This window comes from Delphinapterus leucas, chromosome 13 (assembly GCF_059928025.1).
Source record: "Delphinapterus leucas isolate spDelLeu-1000000601 "Yukka" chromosome 13, BTC_Dleu_Yukka2, whole genome shotgun sequence".
Taxonomy (NCBI): Eukaryota; Metazoa; Chordata; class Mammalia; order Artiodactyla; family Monodontidae; genus Delphinapterus; species Delphinapterus leucas.
In genome coordinates, this window is record NC_143141.1 from 78,980,202 (window position 1) to 78,992,088 (window position 11,887).

General features: G+C 60.1%; 1 protein-coding gene across 5 annotated transcripts in view; it reads left to right on the top strand.

The window, feature by feature from the left end:
- HS1BP3 (HCLS1 binding protein 3) overlaps positions 1 to 11,561 on the top strand; it is a 34,255-nt gene extending 22,694 nt beyond the window's left edge. For 3 of the 5 annotated variants that reach the window (XM_022574362.3, XM_089923397.1, XM_089923398.1), the window contains 3 exons: positions 3,580 to 3,743; positions 5,168 to 5,303; positions 9,308 to 11,561. In XM_022574362.3, the coding sequence (XP_022430070.2) occupies positions 3,580 to 3,743; positions 5,168 to 5,303; positions 9,308 to 9,572 (565 nt within the window). In that variant the 3' untranslated portion in view covers positions 9,573 to 11,561. Of the gene's footprint in view, positions 1 to 3,579; positions 3,744 to 5,167; positions 5,304 to 6,217 lie in introns of all 5 variants that reach the window. The other 2 variants (XR_002644614.3, XM_022574363.3) reach the window with 2 other exon arrangements.
- Positions 11,562 to 11,887: the final 326 nt, after the last annotated feature.

Here is an 11,887-nt window from a genome sequence, read left to right on the forward strand (position 1 = left end):
CAGCTGCGGTTCCGTCCCTTGCAGACCCCACTGTTTGATGCTCAGTTGCCCCATCCCTGGTGACAGGAGTCTGATCGTACCAGCCTTCCTTTGGAGAAGGGAGAAGGGGGGGCATCCTTTATGGCTCCGTGCAGAGGGTGTTCTGGTGGCGGGCACAGCAGAACTGGGTGGTGTGTCCTGCGGGCACCCGGGTGGATGCGGGTGGAAATGAGCTGAGGGGGGACAGAGGGGGCGCCAGGACCGTAGCCGTGTGTGCAGTCTGAGTCCACGTTCACACGATGTGTGAGGGAGGGGAGGGAACGGGCTTGGAGTCTGAGTGACTCACCTGACATTGAAATGCCTGTCCTGTCCCTGAGTCAGAATCTGGCACCATCCTAAACTTGTCCCTTCTGCCCACGGGTCACTTCAGCAGTCCACATTTATCAGCACTTTGCCTTCTGACGGCCTCCCTGCTCTCATTTTCCCCAGTCCGGGCCCTGGTCGTTCCTCCAGGGACCAGGAGCAAAGCTTCCACGGGGCACTGGGTTCCCGGTGGTGCCCAGTCCCGCAGCCCCTCACAGATTGAAGGTCTCTCTGCCTGTGTCAGTCTTCTGCCCTCAGCCCCACAGGTCACTGCCCACCTCTACACCACCTCCCCTGGGAAGCCCTCGGGCTGGGTTGGCTCCTTCCTTGGGGCTCCGGCTATCACGGAATGAGTGCCCTGTGTGGTGATGACGGGTGTATGTCTGTGACCCTGCTCGGCTGTGAGCTTCTGGGGACAGTGCCAGGTTTTCCTCACCTCTGTGCCCTCATCACCCAGCACAGGTTCTTGCCCATGGGAGGTACTTCCCAAGCGCTGGCACATAGAATTCACTCCGAGTGAAAGGATGAGCTTTTCTTATGGGAGGGCCGAGGGGCTACTGGAGAGACCAGCTGGGGTGCCTGCGAGATCCCTGGAGGAGGAGCCGTGGGGTGGAAGGCCTCTGTCTGAGATGATGCTGGCCGCCCCTCTCTCTTCACTCCCTTTCCCCCCATCCGTCTGTCTGTCTGTCCATCCTTGCGCCACCCCTCCATCCATCTGTTCTTTCGTCTAATATTTATTGAGTGTCTGCTCTGGACCAGGCACACTGCTGAGTCCCCAGAATTTGGGGCTAAACCAGGACAGGGCCCTGGGGCTTTCAGCCATCAAAGCTCCATGTTTCTTCTTCTTCTTTGTCTCCCCTGGAGACGGGTCGGGGGTAGTCGGGGAGACGGAGGATGGCCCGGGAGGAACGGGGTGGGGTTCAGATGGTGCCTGACTGAGCAGCCCCATGGGCTGTAGAGTCGCTCTATTTCAGTTCGAGACAGAAGATAAAAAATGTCTCCAGGGAGAAAAACAGGAACATTCATCGGATTTGAGAGGAAAACTCACATAGCAGGAAAGCCAGGCCTAATTTGTGCTCTCGGAACCAGAAGTAGGTGCAAGAAGGGAAATCATTGAAATCTCTGCCTGGCTCCTCCAGAGATAATTAATCACGTCTGTCCGTTCACTTCCTTTGTTCTTCAGACCCTCCCTTCTCTCTGTGCTCCCTCTGATTTCTGGTCGGTGGGAAGCCCCCAGCCCCTGCCCCAGGGGGCCAGTCTGCTGGGGAGGATGTGTGTGTGCCTTCCCCACGGGTGGTTTCAGAGCTGCCGGTTCCAGTCCAAGCAGGGTAGACCTGCGGACATTGGCTGGGGGCTCCCCGCCCTTCACTGCTGCAGCCCCTGCCGGGTGCAGAAGCACAGCCAAGCAAAGGGCGGCTGCGACGGGTAATTGAGGGACAGCCGTGGGACAGAGCCCTCAGGCCCCTGGCTGGTCCAGTGGCTCCCAAACACGGCTGGTCATCAGAGTCCACAGGGACACAAGCAGCTCCCGGGGCCTGCCGCTGGGGTTCTCATTCAGTGGGTCTCGGCTGGCTATGGCCATCTCCAGCTGGCCTGCCCCGAAGGCCAGGGCCACGTCGGTACCCGCTTACTAGGGGTCATTAGAGCGGCGCTGGCTCTGCCTGCTCTGTGAGGCAGAAGGGGAAGACATCCCAGGAAGAGCAGGACACCCTGACTCCTTAAGACGTGTGAGGAAGCGCAGATGAAGTTTCTGGAGAAGCCCAGGCTCCCTTCACCTTGTCCAGCACCGCAGGCAGGGCCTGGGGATGGCACCACAGCGGAGGTGTGGCCCTGGTGGCCTGTGGCCTGAGCCCATCTGGCTTGTGCCCGAGATGGAGAAAAGTGCAGGGACTGGGGTGTGGCCACTGAGTCCCTGGCCCTGCCTGCCGTGTGACCTTGAGCAGACACCCAGCTTCTTGAACCACCGTTTCCTCGTCTGCTGAGAGAGATCTTCCCGCTGGGACCTCGGCCCTGAGCGCCGAGAAGTGTTGGTCCCGCGGCCTTCCAGCAGGTGCAGCCTCACCTTTCCTAGCTTCTCCCCACCTCCACCGGGAGACTGAAATTCTAGCAGACATCTGAATCCAGACCGTGGGAACAGCCACCTCTGAGCGCCCTGGCCTCCTACACCCAGGGCCGCCCTGCTGCTATGTTTATCTGCTGCTGGTAATCTGTGCGTTGTTTACGGTGGTATCAGCGCAGTTTGACTTCATAGTATCGCCCGCATGGGCTCAGCTGGTGACCTCGGTCCAGTGGAACGGCCCTCCAGGCAGACAGGCGCACGGAAACCCCACTTCCAGTTAGAAGCTTATTTCTGTTGTTTGTAGGAAGCTTAAAATGGCTAATTTAGGCACCACCAGCAGGGCTCAGATCACCTTGTTAAAATAAAACCAAGTTTGTTTATTTCCTGGCGCCATACCTTCCAGTGACGTGTGTCGATCTGCAGTCTTCAGCTCCCTGAAGGCTGACATGTCCGCTGTGTAACCACCACCCGGATTGGGAAATAAAGCCCTCCTGGGGCCCGAAGCTTCCTCGAGTCCCCTCCTGGTTTCCCACAGCAGTGTCTGGCCCAAAGCAGGACCTTGGCCAGTCGATGAATGAGACGCAAAGGGACCCGAGGGGTGCAGAGGCGACTGGGGCTCTGAGTAGCCAGAGGGGTTTCCCGAAGGAGGTGATGTTGGCTCAGTGGGACTGAAGTGTTTTCTGGAACGACAGAGGTTAGACCGCTCAAGGGAAGGGGGGATGTGTGGGTGGAAACAAGGGAGCATTGACCAAGGCTGCCTTCTGTTCTCCCCTGGGTCCAGGCCCTGAGGTGTGCAGCCTCACGTGCATCCATCCCTGTGTCCGAGTGGCTGTCAGTGGCTCTGTGATGAGCCTGGCCCCCGGGGTGCTGAGGTGGTGTGGCCTCGCAGCTCCGGAAGGAGGGCACGGCCTGTGGCCTGTCCTGCTGGCCCTTCAGGGCTGGAGTCATCTGCAATCAGTTGTGTAGTCCAGACAGCCTCCTGCCTGCCACATACCCCACAGCAGCCATTCCCTGGGCTCAAGGCTGGGCTGCTTATGTAGCAGCGTGTCCCCAGCTCACTGTCGCTCCTTGGAAAGCTCCTATGAGACACAAGCTCAAGCCTGCCCAGTGCCTGTGTGGCTGGCCGGCAGGGCTCTTGTGAGAGGTGCTAACCTCGAATTCTGTCTGTGATTCCCCAGCTCCAAGAAGCCCAAGAAACGCCCGGAGGAAGTGGCCGTGAAGCCCAAACCCTCGCCCTGTCTCTCCATCTTTGATGAGGAGGCGGACCCCGACGAGGGGCTCTTTGGCCCGGGCGGGAAGCCCTCTCCCCGGAGCCCCACAGAGGACGCGCCCCCCAGGGACTGTAAGTAGAGCCCCGGGGGTGTTCCTTTCACTCTCGGTGTCTCCCGGGTGACCCAGCCAAGCTCTGCGAGTGGCTTTGGGCCCACCACACACGAGCAGGACGGCTCATGTGTTAACACGATGCAGATGCAGTCAGTGGAGAGATTTTCTGCTGGAGAAATCTAGTCTCACACCTTGTGTCCCCATAGCCTGGAACGTTCCAGGGCTGTATGTTTATTCTAATCATCCCTCAGAAGCAAAGAGTAGTTTTCTTTGCTGCTTTGAAAAGTGTGGGTTGTGACTGGTGTAGAAGTACCTTTGTTACCTCTGCAGCCAGATGTGGGCACCAGGTGGAGAGTGGACGCTGGCCTGCCTCCGGCCTGCTGGGGCTCTGCATGACTTGGAGTCTAACAAGAGGCTCTGTGTCCCCTGCAGAGACCCCGAGGGAGGGTCCAGTGCAGAGCTGGAACAGGGAAGCTGAGCAGCCTTGGGACTTCCACACTCGTGCCTGTTCTGACCCTTCCTATCCCCGCCCGCGTTTGCATCCAGGATAGGGAACTGATGTCACCCATTAATTCAGCCTGCTCCAGGCGCCCACTGACGGCCCGGCACTGTGCTGGGGCCGAGAACACCTGGGTGAGTGAATCACAGTTCTGGCCTCAGGGCCTCCCTGAGGGAGACAGGACATCTCCTGACCATTAGAGGCTAGCCTGGGCCTGTAACAGGTCTTAGCAGGACGTCCGTGCCTGTGGGGACCCCAGGGAAGGCTTCCTGGGTGAGGGTCAGGTGGAGGAACTGTACCTGAGCTGGATCCTGAAAGGTCAGCGGAGTTTGCCGGGGCTGCTGACAAAGCACATTCCAGGCGAAGAAGCTGCAGTTACCTTTCACGAAGGGCAGCGTTGAGCAGCGGAGATGGGGGAGAGGGTGGGGAGTAGACCCCGGCTCCTCGAAGGCAGAGGCTGTGGTCAGAGCCGTGTCTGCTCACCACTGCATCCCAGAGCTGGCAGCCCCGGGCCGGTGGTTGGCGCTCAGTGAGCGCTTGTAGGAAGACTGGGGTGCAGCCCTGGGGGCTGAGCTAAGAGATCCCACTGGCCGGGTCCATGGGGAGCCCGGGGTGTGAGCTGAAGAGGCTGTTTCCTCCTAAAAGCAGTGGGGAGGCCGCAAGGACTTGAAACCGGGAGGGGTGCCATCAGGTGGCTCTGGCCCAGCGTGGATGGAGGCGGGGGCCAGGGCTGCAGGCCCCCGTGAGCACATGTCTCTTGCCCCACGTGGCCCCATTCCTCTGGTACTTCCGCAATCTGCCTTGCAGACTGAAGTGACAATATTGCTTCCTCTCTCCTGGCTGTGCCAGGAGGTTGGGCCAGACTCTCTCCACCCTGCACCCCGCAGGCAGCCGAGCACAGGCTAGGACTTCTTCTGACCCCTCTGCTGCTGCCTCCTCCGCAGCCCTGAAGCTGTTTGACGATCCTGACCTTGGCGGAGCCGTCCCCCTGGGTGACCCCTTACTGCTGCCAGCTGCCCACGGGGGTGGAGGACCCACGTCCCGCCCAGGCTGCAGGGAGGCCTCCGAGGAGCTGTTCAGGTACCATCTGTCCCCAGTGCTGCTTTACCAGGTCTGAGAGTGGCCTGGACAGAGCCAGGGACCCATCCAGTGTGGGGGCACTTCACCATCCTTGGGCTCCGAGGGAGGGAATCCCGACCCATCAGAGACAGGAGCCTGTGGGTGGGAGCTGACCAGGAGGCAGCATATGGGGTGCGATGCAAGGGTTGGGTGGGGGGCTGTCAGCAGCTCATCAGATTCTAGAAAGACAGGACTTCATGTATACAAATAGTGTATATAAAGAATAAATTATGTAATTGCACGAGCAAGTATAACTGGCATCAACAGGTTTGGGAACAGATATATAAAACTGACTTGGTAGCACACGGCGCACGTTGGGGGGGCAAAGTGCAGATGTTCTGGGCAGTGGCAGGCACCCATCGGCAGGCCTTATGGAGGGGAGAGCGAGGCTTAGCCTGTTATGTGGAGGTCGATTGACAGAACATGTGCACACCTGACCGCCACGAGGTGTGTGCCGTGTGTCAAGCAGTATGCTGGGCTCTTTACATGTTATCTTATTTAATCCTCACAGCAGCACCGCCTCCCACCCTCACCCTCCACGTAGGTGCTATTTTCTCCTTTTTACAGAAAATGGAGGGTGGGAGAGGTAACTGGCCCAAGGCCCCCAGCTCCCAGGTGACAGGCGGGGATTGGAACCCAGGTCAGCCTGCCTGTGTCCCGTCGTCCCACCCTTCCAGGACTCTGAGCGCTTGGAGGAGGAGAGGCTGGCAGCTCCGCCTCCCACCCCAGGGTCGGCAGGCTCTCCCTGGGCTTCTGCTCATGCCACTGCTTCCTCAGCACGCTGGGCACTGTGCGTCTCTGCATTGCATCATCTATGTCCCCAGGAGGCCGGCCGAGCCTGGCCGTCTACGGGACTCTGAGCTCTCTCTTTCCAGGAAGAGTTACGTGGCGCTGGACATGCGATCCCGGGAGGCTGTCACCACCCCCCCTCGTTAGCAACCGCGGGCTGTTAGCCTTCCGAGTGCCCGCCGAGCCTGAGTCACAGCGACGGCTCCTTGTCATTACATCTCCCCGTGGCCCCTGGCAGCTGTTCACGCTCATCCTGTGTCCTCACCGCTGACACCCAGGCAGCAGTACTCCCTGGGAGAAGCTGGGACTGTTGTTATGTGCTTCGGGGTGACACTGAGGCCCAGGGAAGCAGGTCAGCCCCGGGGAGCCTCTGTCGTTGCCAGGACTCAGCATGTCCTAGCGGGGCAGACCCAGTGGGACCTTTGGGCATCGTTTATATTAAATCCATTACACTGGCACTTTCCAGCCCATGTTCTGCGGAACGCCGGTTTGGGGGGTCTGAAAGGTGTTACCTTCAAACGCTTTCTGTGGCCAGATGGCCGGGTTAAGCAGGACTTTCCAAGCCTTTAGTGTGTGGGCACGCGTGGCTCAAGGGCGATGCCAACGCAGCATTTCACGTTCCGGTTGGTCCCTGGGACCCTTTCCTTTGTAAGGCCTCCTACGTCCCACAGGGCTCTCTGGGAGTCACTGCCTTAGAGAATGTGAGTCCTGTGACCCTGCCTTTGCTCTGCCAGACATCTGGTAAAGAAAGAATTACCCTCTTGAGAGCAGGAACCATATTTTATTTTTCTTTGTGTGTGTCCTGGGACTATGCAGGTGGTAACCGGGCTTCCTTATGATAAACTTTCTAATATTCATCCATCCATCAGTGCTTTCATCACCCCTTCATTCCACCACTGGCATCTGCAATCCCATCCTGAGGCAGCATGGAGGGGCACTTGAGCTGGGTTTGGAGGCTGAGAAACCCCCGTTCCCTCTTGCTCTGGGGCCCCAGTTTTGGTCTTTAGTCAAGTTCTGCAGAGACCTGGGGAAGAGGAGTGGCCTCAGTGGTTGACCTCACACCTGCAGGGCCTGGAAGGGAGGGGAGCTGGACCTTGTGTCAGTGCGACCTGTTTTTACCCGTGACTCAGGGAGCCCAGTTGGAAATAGGGTGCTTGGCAAGAGATGCTCTGTGGCCACCTGTATCCCGGGTGTGACTGCCCCACCTTCTGCCTCAGAGCAAATCCAGCTCCTGATTCGCTCCAAAGAGTCATTGCTTTGCCAAGCAGTATAAATCCTGAACTCCGACACAAGCTTTTAGCTGCTGCTTTATTTCCCTAAGGGCCCCTGTTTGAGGATAATTCAGTCCCCCAGAGCTTTTCCTGGGTACCCAGCCTCCAGTGGAGGATGCAGGACAAGCCAGCACCTGCCCCAAGGGGGCTCGAGGAAGGGCAGCACTTGGAGGGAGCGGGGACACAGCTGAGCTGAACTTGCCAGGAGGAGCCTGTCCCAGGGTGATGCCTCCTGGGATTGCCTGGAACTCACTCTTTCAAGGCCTGGCTTGGGCCAGTCCCTCCGGGTTTGGAGGGACATCTTTTGCTCACTTCTCTGCCATCTGTGGGAGGCTCTGAATTCTCCCCTTGGGGCCTATGCCGCATCACAGGAGGCTGACCCAGGAAGCAGGCAGGGTGACCCACTGCCCCTTCAGTAGCTGCTACGTGGCAGGCAGCCCTTCCCGGGAAGGGCACCTCCACCCTCATGTAGACCTCTGCCAGGCCTTGTGGTGCCGGGAGTTGTTCTGGCCAGAGGTGCCTCCCCTCTGCTCCTGCCTTTACTCAGCCGTGCTGCTGTCTGAGCTGGAGCCCGTTCCCAGATAGGGAGACGGAGGACCAGGCAGGTGGGGTGGGCTGAGGCCACCGAAGGAGTAGCAGGATGAGGGAGGGAACCGCACTCCGCCTGCCGCACTGCGAGTCTCTGTACACGGGGTTGTAACCCTGTGGGGTGATGCCGCTCTTCCCATTTGGCAGATGGGAAACCAAAGCTTGGAGAGGCCAAGTGGCCTGCGCGAGGCCCCCCGGTCTTCTGCCTGCAGTGCCTCTGCCCTCCTTCCCCTGTCCCCAGCTAGCTGTGGGCCCCAGGCCAGGCCCTTCATCTTTCTGTGCCCCAGTTTTCACATCTGTAAAATGGAGCTAACATCTGCTACCACACAGTGTCTTGTGATTACTCAATGAATTAATGGATGCGGAGAAGGCCGGCCGTGGTAGGTACCCAGCCCAACGTTAATTGGGTGGGCGGGTTGGGGGATGGGTTGAACGGGTCTTTTCGCTGTGCATCTGGTCTGCAGGAGTTGAGTCCTTGCACAAGGAGCTGGCAGCAAGAGCTCCCTCGGGCAGAGGGCAGAGCGGGGCTGCCTTTCTTTCCTGCTGTTCAGGACTTGGGCTGGTCCTGAGTGACCGTCGCACTGCTGCGGCCTTCAGTTGCACCAACAGGCTGTCAGGTCCGGGGCGTGGCGGAGTCTTGGTGGCTGATGGCCGAGGCTGGCTTCAGCCCTCGGTGGGCCGTGTCTAACGGACACCCGGGTGGCCCACCAGGGGACACTGTGGGCCGGCAGACCCCACCCCACGATGGCTTAGAGCCCCTCATTCATTCTTTCTCTGGCTGAACTTGGCCTGGATGAGAGCCCAGCATCCCAAGTCAGACTTACTGGTTCCAACTCAGGCCGGCCACATGCTTTCACCTCAGGCAGGTGGCTCGGCCTCCTAGGACTTGAGCGTCCGCATCTGCAGGGTGAAGATTGCGCTGTACCTCCCCAAGGGTTGTTGAGGATAGCAAAAGAGAATGGGTCTAAAGTGCGTGGCCCAGAGCAGGAGCTCCGTATGTGACAGCTGTTACTGTTATTTCTTGAAGGGTTGAAGGAAAAGTCACCTAAAGGAGCCAGCTTGTCTGGAGTGGGGTCACCCGAAAAGCAGTCCTGCAGAGGCTGCCAAGGGGCCGGCTCTGCTCGCGCTGGGCTGCGGGGTTGCAGGGAAGGAGAGTCCTGCCCCTCAGTTCCTCCCCGGGGGCGGATGGGTGGAAGGGCGAGTCTGGGAGGCGGGGGGACCGAGCCCAGTGCCCTGCAGGGGTGCCTGCCTTGGCAGGGGGCACCTTGTCCCTTTTGCAGGAGATTGTGCTCAGGGCTTCTCCCTCTGGTTCTCTAGAGTCGAAGAGGACTTGGACCAGATTCTGAACCTGGGGGCTGAGTCCAAACCCCAGCTTCAGCCCCAGCCCAAGCCCAAGCCTCCAGTGGCAGCTAAGCCAGCGCTACTCAGAAAACCAGCTGTTCCCCCCAGGGCGGGTTCATCTGAGGCTGTGGCCAGGCAGCAGAAGCAGCAGCAGCAGATCCAAGCCATGGACGAGACGGACATCTTACAGTACATCCGGGACCACGACGCGCCTGGCCAGGCTGCCCCCAGCCTCTTCTGACCGCCCCCAAGCCCTGTGCTCTTCCTGAGCCAGCAGCCTCTCTCCTGTGGAGGGGCACGTAGTGAGGTGCAGACTTGGACCTGTAGGGCCAGAACCTCTATTCCCAAGAGAGGGAGGGTGGAAGCCGGGTCATAGGACCCCTGTACTGCCTTTTTCCTTTTCCTCAGCCCTGTGGGTTCATGGAATCCTGCAAGATGCAGAGAGCAAGGTCACTATAGGAAGTGGAGCCTAAGTTGTCTCAGCCACGTGGATGTGGAGGGGAGAGCCTGTGGGGATGCCTTGCCAACCAGGAGCCCAGTCCCCAGGATGTCATGAGACTGGGAGCGCGGGGGGCCAGGGAGGCTCCACTCGGGGCGGGAAACTTTGTGCCCACTTGTGCCCACTGGCTCTGCCAGCCCCAGCACGTGCCCACCGGCTCTGCCAGCCCCAGCACGGGAGGGAGGGCTTGGCCAACCTGGGGTTTGGGTGGGAATCTCTAGTCACCATGACTCCTGGAGGCTTGCAGGCCCTGGCAGGGTCCCCAGTAGAGGGATGCTGAGTGGGTGCCCAGGAGAGCCTGGCTAGGTGGGGTGGCCCAGCCACCTCCGGTTACCAGGTGCTAAGCACGGTGCCTTCCCAAGTGTCGGAGCTCAAGGGAGACGTCAGGCCCAGCCCTGTCCAGCGGACACACCGAGTATGTGACTGGTGTGTAGATGGCCTGACAATCCCCATGTCTTCCTCTCTCTTCCTTTCCTAGGGAAGGCCTGGCCAGACCACGGCCTCCTTGGGCCTCTGGCCATAGGGCCAATGTCCACCGTTACAGCTTTGAGCACAGGTGTCCCTGCATCCTTCAGGGACGCCTGTGGCTGAGGTGCCCATCCTTCTCACGGCAGGCCTGGGCTGGATGCTCTTCGGCCGCTACTTGAAGGGCCCCGTCTGTCCAGCGGTGGGTGCTGCCAGGCCTTCCCTGTCCTCAGGGTCTGGATTTGCTCACTGGCCTTCCCCCAGTGGGAGCCTCCTTCCCGGGAGAAGGAGCCCTGTGCCGGGCAGGGCCAGTGCCTTAGGCTTCTCCCCGACGCCTTGCCCCGGCACAGGGTCTGAGCGTGGTGCATGTTTAATGCAGCAAAGAATGCCTCTTTCGTTGTTGTTGTTTTTGATACAGTCTTCATGTTCAGAATTAGTTTTTAAGGAAACACAGGTTTTTAAGAAAATGCAACCGCTGTTGTCCCTTGGGTTGTGCTGCTGGACAGAGAGGATTGGAAGGAGGATTTGGGATGAGGACCCCAGGCCGTTCCCCATCGGGGCCAGGAGCCACCCTGATCCCTCAGGGATTCTGCCGGAGCCAGGCCGGTGTTGGCTGCCCTCAGAGTCTCTAGCACCCGCTGCCCCGTGCCAGGACCTGCAGGGCAGGTGGGAGCGCTCAGTCCGGTTTGTCCCGCTTCTCACGTCCCCCTTCCCCTCCACTGGTGCCAGTGTGAGAGGAAGTAGGTGGCTCCGGGGACTGAGAGCCTAGTTCCTCCTCCCCCTCTGCCTTATCTGGGCCCCGAGGGCAGCCTCCCTGGGGCCCGGAGCTGGCTCCGGGACAGCCTCAGCCCCCAGCACAAGCCGCCCCGCTTCTCTTTCGCCGCCAGGCCTTCACACCCGCACGCCACTCTGGGGTCCGCGCTCTTGCCGACTGCAGGAAGGCCTCCGAAGGAAGGAGCAGGTGGTGAGGCGATGGGCTGCCGTGGCCTCTCTCTCCTCCCTGTTCTCTCCTCTGGGCCGCTCCCTCCCGCCCCCAGCATGCGACATAGGGGAGAGGGTGCAGCTGGCAGGTGCCCGTGGGGGGGCCACAGGCGGAAGCTGCCACTGCGGTGTGGCTTCGCCCACTGCTAGCCCGGCCTCCTCCCTGGCGGCCTGGCGCTCGGACACCTCAGCAGAGATACTGATGCTCCCCGGCGCCGCAGGTCTGTGACACACCAGCCAATCTGTGACCTCCAGTCATCCAATAAAGTCCGTGTCGGTGGCTCATTCCCGCATTTGTTAGTGGCGACCTTTTCTGACCCCGGGCTGATGGGTGTGGGGCACTGTCTTTACAGCCCCGGGCTGATGGGGCTCAACAAGGGACGCTTCCCTCGAAGGACCTGGGGTATGCCAGGCGTCGCAGGCTGCTGCTGGATGGGGCAGGGCGAGGGCAGAGGGAGGATTCCACTGTGTGAACTGAGGCAGAGGGGCCAGAGGCCCCGGCCTGGTGGGGTCATCCGTTAATAACTGCTCAGCCAGGACCTGTTTGGAAAGAGGACTTTTCCCTTCTCCAGACCTCACCTCTGTCTCCTCAGGGTAGGGACTGGTCTAGG